General features: G+C 35.1%; 2 protein-coding genes and 1 pseudogene across 2 annotated transcripts in view; 2 read left to right on the top strand and 1 right to left on the bottom strand.

Moving 5' to 3' along the window:
* On the top strand, positions 611 to 1,715 carry LOC104772132 (annotated as a pseudogene).
* Positions 3,548 to 4,321, top strand: LOC104772131. The gene is made up of 2 exons (XM_010496776.1): positions 3,548 to 3,568; positions 3,740 to 4,321. The coding sequence occupies exons 1-2, from the start codon at positions 3,548 to 3,550 to the stop codon at positions 4,319 to 4,321; spliced, it is 603 nt and encodes a 200-aa protein (XP_010495078.1).
* LOC104768766 (NF-X1-type zinc finger protein NFXL2-like) overlaps positions 6,561 to 9,218 on the bottom strand; it is a 14,856-nt gene continuing 12,198 nt past the window's right edge. The window contains exons 9-13 of the mRNA XM_010492803.2: positions 7,822 to 8,012; positions 7,582 to 7,663; positions 7,279 to 7,485; positions 7,103 to 7,192; positions 6,561 to 7,001 (exon numbers count right to left, since the gene is read on the bottom strand). Of these exons, the coding sequence (XP_010491105.1) occupies positions 6,840 to 7,001; positions 7,103 to 7,192; positions 7,279 to 7,485; positions 7,582 to 7,663; positions 7,822 to 8,012 (732 nt within the window). The 3' untranslated portion in view covers positions 6,561 to 6,839. The remainder of the gene's footprint in view (positions 7,002 to 7,102; positions 7,193 to 7,278; positions 7,486 to 7,581; positions 7,664 to 7,821; positions 8,013 to 9,218) is intronic.

Raw genomic sequence — 9,218 nt, 5'->3', positions numbered from 1 at the left:
GGAAGAATTTTTGCCTCATGTAGCTTTTCCATGGTCAGACACTGTGAGTTATGGTTGGAAACTAGCTGTGTTCTTCACAAATGGATTTGAGGCTATAAGAAGGGAGTTTTGGTGTGCAGTGATCGCAATTGAAAGACGCCAAGGAGAGATTTGGGGTAAAGTAGAATCATATGATGTTGTGTTTAATTGGTCCTCTTGCTACATCATTAAAACTCTAGCTGTTATGGTTTGATAAAAGTTCAGTTTTAAGCACAAGCAAGCCAACTAATTGTCCTTATTTATTTTTTAAGTTGTTCTTTTAATTTTTTTAAATTAATCAGTTTCTTTTATTGTCATAATAAAAAATAATACAAAATTTTTATATCATTAGTTAACATCTTAATTTAAATGAAAGAATCAGTAAACAAAAGAGGAAACAATATAACTCCTCTCAAAGGTTTATATCATTAGTTAACATCTTAATTTAAATGAAAGAATCAGTAAAGGTTTATTTTTCTTTGACAACTAAGATCATTATTCTCAACTAAAAAAGGAAGTCAACAATACATAGTTTGGGTCTTTTAATAATGAAAATCAATTAGATCATAAATATCCATTAAAATTCTAAAGAATGTATTCGTTGGGTAATTATGAATTTAAAATCTCATCGTCTACCACCAAATGTTTTCCAACTTGTATTCCAAGAAAAGAATCACTAAGAATCCGTAGTACCGATTCTTGGTAGTGGAATCCCTCGAGTCGCTGCGATTTTGGTATTGACCGTAGCCTTACGTGAACTACAGGGGTTTAAGCATTGTCGGTGTAGCAGCTATTTTCTCGATCCTTCCGTTTGTGGTCATGTCTTTCATGTCTCTTCCAAAGCTCAAACTTTCGAGATGGCTTGTGGTTAGCAAGAAGATGAAAGCTGTTAAATGGAGCTTGTATCTCAACACTCTCTTCTGGAACCTCAACTATTGGGATTCTATTAATACGCTTTCGGGAGAAGTTGAAAACCCGAGTAAAACGTTGCCGAGGGCTCTGTTATATGCTCTGCTTCTTGTGGTGCTTTCTTACATCTTCCCGGTTTTGACCGGACAGGAGCTATACCTCTTGATCAGAACCTATGGACTGACGGGTATTTCGCTGATATAGGTAAAGTTATAGGAGGAGCTTGGTTGGGATGGTGGATTCAAGCTGCAGCTGCGACATCAAACATGGGAATGTNTGGCTGAAATGAGCAGTGATTTCAGCTTCTTGGAATGGCTGAGCGCGGGATGCTTCCACAGGTCTTTGCCAAGAGATCGCGCTACGGAACTCTATGGGTCGGAATACTGTTCTCAGCCTCTGGTGTGATTCTCTTGTCATGGTTAAGCTTTCAAGAGATTGTGGGTGCAGAGAATTTATTATACTGTTTTGGAATGATTTTGGAGTTTATTGTGTTTGTGAGACCAAGGTTGAAAGATCCGGCTGCATCACGGCCTTTCAAGATACCTGTAGGGGTGTTGGGATCGATCCTCATGTGCATTCCTCCGACAATATTGATCGGTGTCATCATGGCGTTTACTAACCTGAAAGTTGCAGCCGTGAGCCTTGCGGCTATTGTGATTGGGCTTGTGTTACAACCTTGTCTTAAGCAAGTGGAGAGAAAGGGATGGCTCAAGTTCTCAACCAGCTCTCACCTACCAAACCTAATGGAGTAAGGACCGAAGCTGAGGATGCTAATGTTCTATTTTCTTAGATATATCTATCTTAACATTTTCGAAGTACATTTTTTGTGCCATCTTTTTCTTATCTTTGTATTCAAACAAGTTCCAACTAAATTCTCTACAATCCTTGCAACCAATCATAATTATTTCCTTATTTGATAATATTAATTTTAAATTTCCTAAAATCTATCTACCTAATTTAATGCAATATGTTAGATTAAAATATAATTCTCCTTTCACTTTTATTTAATTTTATATTTAATTATTTGAATTACTATTTAATACATAAAGTTAATAAAATTTTAGATCTTTTTTGAGCATGATGTGATTTGAAGTTTTATAAACGGATATATATTTTAAAAATTGTTTTAGGATTTTTGTAACCAAACAAGTATATCCGTATATAGATTATTCGAATTAATTTCTTTAGAATGCATGGAGTTATTGATTTATAAAATAAACAAAAGAAATAAAAGAAATGGATCCGTGGTGTACCACGGGGTAAATCTTAGTATATATATATATAACCTTCGCTAAACACTAATTATAAAATCATAAGCTTTTTAAAAATATTTTTATAATTATTATTCTAAATCACCCAAATGATATAAACACTAAAAGTAATTTTGGAATGCATCTATCATATTTTTCTCTTTTTAAAATGTGATGTTGTGGAGTATAAAATAGTAGTAAACTCCCAAAAAAATATTTGGGCAGATGCAATATTAGAAAGACAATGCAAAACGCAAATCAGTCGAGACGAACAACTCCAACTTGGCAACTCCTATCATCCGCTCTAACTCATGTATAGCTTTCTTTTGATTCCTTGCCCATCAAAACTCATGACTTTTCTAATCTAGATACAATCATATCAATTTTAATAAGACCGAAATCGGACCAACTACAAATTTTAGATAGAGGTGCTTGGTTGTGTAAGATCTACAACCAAACAAATATATGGGCCAAGATATAGATTGAAAAATCAACAAGAATCCAAACCAAATGTAATTATAGAACCAAATTTCAGACCTATGATTCACAAATTCTTTTAGTTCTTTAAAATAATACTCCTTTCATCTTTTTTTTAATTGTCGTTTTAGAGTAATTTTTTTGTTTCATATTACTTGTCGTTTTTTATTTTACGATGCAAATTTATGAATCAAAATTCTAATTTTGTCAAATGAAATAGTATATTAATGAAAGATAAATCAAAAAATTCAATTGTTTTGATCTGTGTGAAACTACCTAGAACAACCAGTAATATGAATCAGACATAGTATTCAGTAAGTTATTTTTTTTTTATCAAAAACCATTTAGTATATTTACCGCCAAACAAGATTAAATATAACCAAAGCAAAATTGGTTAATGCGAATGTCAATACTCATGAGATATATTTTGTGATAACAAGAAGGCATTTATGGTTTCTACAACCAAATACGAAAACAAAAACTATATCCATAAACATTATGCTTCCAAAAACTCAACAAAAATGTAATAAATAGAATAAAATACATTTGATACTTTTAAAGCTAGCATCCCAAATAAATTAGAACGACAACTAATATGAATCGGAGGGGGTATTCAATAAGTTATTTTGTTTGACATCCTTGGATGCATACAAACATACTTCCAAATTCGAATCAAAATTTCCATTTTTGTTTGTAATTAACATGGCTTAATATCAAATTCTCATTTTTGTTTGTAATTACTCTTTACACCAAAAAGACAAAATAAAAAGACTTTAAATGTCAAGAATATAGTTTTTTTTTATCAAATTTAGCTTATATAATTATTACCTTTGGACGGATCGAGCACTAAAATCTTATCCAAGAGATCCAGAGCTTTGGGATAAAAAAAAACTATGGAAGAAAGATCAAAAAGAGTTAGTACTTCTATTTTTAATATGTTTTTATGTTTTGTATGTTTTAAATTTATGAAATGCAATAATTTCCTAATTTTATAAAATATAAAATGTTTAAACATTTAAATAATTAAATTTTTACTTCTATTTTCTTTCGTAATATGCGATAGAAAATTGAATGTTTTCTTGTAGTGGCAGCTAATTGCCTCTGAGACAACTTTTGCCAACAGGTTTGCTCCTTTCAATGATGCCAACAGATTTCCTGCACAATCTCATAAGCTTCCTATTGCTATGCTTCACACTGGATTTGCTGGTCTAATTCCAAGAGGAAGTGAGGATATGGCATTCATAGACCTCATTTGCATGTGTCACATGGCTTTTATGGCTGAGTTCTCTCTTCTGGTCAGTCCTCAAGAACATAGAAGTTTTCATGCATTGTACGAGAATCAGAAAACCTATAACGAGGCTGCTCGTGGACCTGGATCGATTCCTGATGAAGATAGGATCATTTACCTTCTGGCTTTTGGGTTGTTGTCTTCTGATAGTCTTGATAAGATGTTGGCAGTTGCTGCAAGGGTTTCATCTTTGATTGGAAGGCAAGAAGCAAGTGTTACAATAGACAGCTTCACAATCGTTGAAGGACATGTCAAGATTGTAGGAGATGATGCTAAGCCGCAGGAGCTATTGACCTTAGCCAAGAAGATAGCTGATGCTTCAAGTTCAATGAGGTCTCAGTCTCAGGTTACTGCTGTTGACTCCTTAGATGGAGTTTGATTTAATGATTTGGCTCCCTTACGGTGCTTAGCTTCTTTCTTTTGTTTCGTTTGATCTTGTTTTGATTTAATAAATTGGCTCCCTTAGGGTGCTTAGCTTCTTTCTTTGGTTTCGTTTGATCTTGTTTTTATTTAATAAAATGGCTCCCTTAGACTTTCTTTATATGATCACATTACTCCAAAAGTTCAAAGAGAGTTCAAGATTATGTCGTCGGATAGAAGATGTATTGTATGCTTAATACATGTAAGATAAGCAACCATTAATTAGTTGAGATGATCGAAGATATGTTCCCTCTCGTGCAATGTGACTATCCATTTAAACTAAATTATTCATAAATCCGTACTTACATTATGGTTCAACTCTTTTCTATTACTTTATACTACTGAACCGGACCGGTTCTTTACGGGATCAATAAAATTTGCCAAAAATTAAACCGCCAATTGTCCCTGCTGCTTTGTCTCTTGTAAAATTCAGTGCTTCATTAGTTGAGTCTAACTGCAATTCTCACAATATCAAGGAAAAATCAATAAATAAATAAAGCTTTGTTCTGCATAAAAGAAAAAAGTTTTTCAAAACTGTCAAAAAAAAAAAAAAGTCTTTTAAACATATTACCTTAACATGTCTCTTAAAAGTGACATTTTTAAAGTGTACTTGTACATGAATATCATTTTACACATACCCTATAAATTCTTCATTACAATTATAAAAGTTCTATAACTATATTGTAAACTGTAAAAGTGATATTTTTTGAAAATTTATGTAAATCAAGGTATTTTCTTTTGAAAAACACCTAACATGTTACTTTTGAAAATACTTACAAATTCGAATCAAAATTTTCATTTTTGTGAGAGCCGTTCAGCAACTTTGCAAAAACTACACCGGCTGACCATATATCGACTTTGGAGCAATATTGGACTACACCCATCAATATCTCTGGAGACCTGTATCGCAAGGTAACTGATTCTTGTGTAAATTCTCGAATAAGTGTTGCAACCTTTGATGTGTCCAGTCTGAAAACTCTGTATCACTGGGAACCATGTCGTTAAGATCAACATCCTCCTCGTCAAAAACGGAAGTAATTTTCCTTCTAAAATCCTTCAAATTTTATTGTCAAAGGAAATTTAAAAGGAAAACAGCAGGAATATCAAAAGAACAGACCTGTAAAGAATTTTGAAGGAAAATATCCTTTGCATTTCCTTCAACATATAGTTCGAAAGAAATGTCGAAGGAAACAAGTAGGATTTTTAAAGGAAATATCTTCGAAGGATTTTAAAAGGAAATTTTCCTTCTAGTTCCCTTTGAATATTATCTAATAGGAAATATTTGTAGGAAATTGGAAAATAAAGGGAAAATAATTTTGATGTCGGCACGTTAAAACAAGCGGGATATAAAGCGGGTGAGTGGTAGGTGAAATAGTAAACTTTTTGGTAGGAAATGAGAAGGAATCAGATCTTTACTTCCCTATATAATTTAGTTCCCTATACATCCATTCGTATCAAAAATCACAACAACATGTTTAACAATAAAAAAAAATGAGAAGGAAGTTTTCGAAGAAAACGCAGAGGAAACCTTTAGAAGGAAACTGGAAGGAAGTATTTTCCTACAAAAATATAGAAGGAAAATGGTCATCATTGTCCTTCATGTTTCCTTCCAGTTTACCTTCGACATTTCATTGAAGCATTTTCGTAGGAAATTTACTTCGAATTTCCTTTCAAAACAGTGGCTCCAATTTCTTACGTGATTTGGGAGAATCTGGTGAAACAGGTTTCTGATATGGACTTGGGTGATGATGAGGAATGGGAAGAGGTTGAGTGGCCTGAAGATGTTCCCGCCATACAAGGAGTCGTTAGCAACAGAGCCGGCGGAAGACCCAAGCAGATGAAGCATCTGCTTGCGGCCGTAAAATATATAGGCATATAATCGGCCCTTTTTAATCAAATGTTTCTTTATCCTAGTGGTAATAGTAGGGTAATGCACTCATCCTACGTCGTGAGTTTGATTTGCAGCTCTTACATTCAGCAACGGTGATAGATGTCGCAGCATTGGTAGGAATGGTTTGTTTCAAGTCTTCTGCTCGAGACTGTTATCATGCGTGATTTTTATGATACAGTGAAGTTCTGTGAGTAAGAGCAATATAAGTTACGAGACTTCGTTCTGTTATCTGCACTCTTGCATTATGCTTATGTTGATGGCTTTTTTTTTTTTTTTTAAAAAAAAAAAAAAAAAAAAAAAAAAAAAAAACTTTTGTAATAATACTAAATCATGAAAAAGAAGAACAAGTACAACAGTTTTTCGAAGCTGTTTTGCTGTCTTGAAATATCAAACAACTAAAAAGAGATTCACCAAATCAATAAAACAAACAAAGTGATTATCTTTCTCGATTGTCCTTTGAAATAAATATTCTCGGGTGACTATCTTCGACTAAACCGAAAAGAAATATCAAATTTGTAAAAGCTAAATGTGTTGTAACTGCGGAGTATCAGGTCAAAGGCTTGAGAAGGAAGAATTCTCGAACGAACTAGATTCGGGGGTATCTTCTAGACTTTTGTCTATGTTCTTCGAGTTCATTCATCCAATCAGAAAGCCACAAGATTCCCTTATAACCATAATATGTAACAGCGGCTAGCATAGCCATTAACATCACGACCATCAGTATCCTCTTTGTGGCGACAGCAAGTTTCTGCAGAGAAGAAACCAACCAGATGGTGTCTTAAGGAGAAGCAAATAAGGGATATGAGACATGCGTCTTCTTGGATTTATCTTCTTAAAGACAGAAATTACCTGCAGCCTTGTGGTCTCCTTAATGTCCTGACCCCGTTCACGCTTTTTCCTTCGCTTTGATGCATTTTTCCCGCTCGGCTCCTCCTTCTCCTAAGATGTTTAATTAGAAGGAAGTATTCTCATAGTTGCTTTAAGAGTGAGATTAATTCTGAGAGATTTTTATTGTTTCTGTTTACCTCAATCACTTTGACATTGCGCTGTTGTAACACCGATTCAGCCATCTGTAGTTTGCTCTTACAGTTGGAATCGCAAGGGAGGAGGCCGACACCGAACTGGTTCTTCGGTACTTCTTTAGGATCAGAACCTGTGGCCCTATGGGCTGCTTGAACATCTTGGCATAACCATTCCTTCTTCAATGTTAGGCACTTGCAACGAGCAACCACCTTAATCCATAAAAAATCGAGAAAAGTTAAGATCCCACTTGTAACAGAGAAACATCTTTATAACGCAGTTGCAGCATGGAGTCTAGGAAATATTACCTTTTTCCCGCATTTTTCTGGCAATGGACACTGCCCAGGATGACATATCTCCGGACATAGATGCGTACAGTTTGGCAATTTTCTGCAACAGCAATATCCTCTTTTCAAAACTGTGGTTTACTAATATTTTTATGCAGTAGAAGTTGGGATTTGGGAACAATCGAACAATCACAAGGAAACCATCAGCTGTTCAAATTAAGTGAAACGCACTAATGTAGCTCCAGCGTGTTAGATGATTACCTGTGACAAGGACCACAGCATGAGCGGGCTTTCGTTTGGTCCTTCTCAGACAGTGTATTATAGTAAATACACTCGAATGCATGCACCATCGTACCACAGTGACATGACCTCTTCACCAGAGTTTTGCAAGGTGGACAGTCTCCAGGATGGCATCGTCGAGGACAAGGATGTTGGCATCGTGGCGTTCTCTCCTGTACATTAGTATGAAAGATAAGTAAGTCTTTCCTATAACTAACTGACTCTGCAGACTNAAAAAAAAAAAAAAAAAAAAAAAAAAAAAACTTTTGTAATAATACTAAATCATGAAAAAGAAGAACAAGTACAACAGTTTTTCGAAGCTGTTTTGCTGTCTTGAAATATCAAACAACTAAAAAGAGATTCACCAAATCAATAAAACAAACAAAGTGATTATCTTTCTCGATTGTCCTTTGAAATAAATATTCTCGGGTGACTATCTTCGACTAAACCGAAAAGAAATATCAAATTTGTAAAAGCTAAATGTGTTGTAACTGCGGAGTATCAGGTCAAAGGCTTGAGAAGGAAGAATTCTCGAACGAACTAGATTCGGGGGTATCTTCTAGACTTTTGTCTATGTTCTTCGAGTTCATTCATCCAATCAGAAAGCCACAAGATTCCCTTATAACCATAATATGTAACAGCGGCTAGCATAGCCATTAACATCACGACCATCAGTATCCTCTTTGTGGCGACAGCAAGTTTCTGCAGAGAAGAAACCAACCAGATGGTGTCTTAAGGAGAAGCAAATAAGGGATATGAGACATGCGTCTTCTTGGATTTATCTTCTTAAAGACAGAAATTACCTGCAGCCTTGTGGTCTCCTTAATGTCCTGACCCCGTTCACGCTTTTTCCTTCGCTTTGATGCATTTTTCCCGCTCGGCTCCTCCTTCTCCTAAGATGTTTAATTAGAAGGAAGTATTCTCATAGTTGCTTTAAGAGTGAGATTAATTCTGAGAGATTTTTCTTGTTTCTGTTTACCTCAATCACTTTGACATTGCGCTGTTGTAACACCGATTCAGCCATCTGTAGTTTGCTCTTACAGTTGGAATCGCAAGGGAGGAGGCCGACACCGAACTGGTTCTTCGGTACTTCTTTAGGATCAGAACCTGTGGCCCTATGGGCTGCTTGAACATCTTGGCATAACCATTCCTTCTTCAATGTTAGGCACTTGCAACGAGCAACCACCTTGATCCATAAAAAATCGAGAAAAGTTAAGATCCCACTTGTAACAGAGAAACATCTTTATTACGCAGTTGCAGCATGGAGTCTAGGAAATATTACCTTTTTCCCGCATTTTTCTGGCAATGGACACTGCCCAGGATGACATATCTCCGGACACAGATGCGTACAGTTTGGCAATTTTCTGCAACAGCAATAT

Source organism: Camelina sativa, chromosome 20 (assembly GCF_000633955.1).
Source record: "Camelina sativa cultivar DH55 chromosome 20, Cs, whole genome shotgun sequence".
In the NCBI taxonomy this organism is placed as follows: domain Eukaryota; kingdom Viridiplantae; phylum Streptophyta; class Magnoliopsida; order Brassicales; family Brassicaceae; genus Camelina; species Camelina sativa.
Note: the sequence above shows the minus strand (reverse complement) of the source record. Positions and strands in the feature narration are given on the sequence as shown.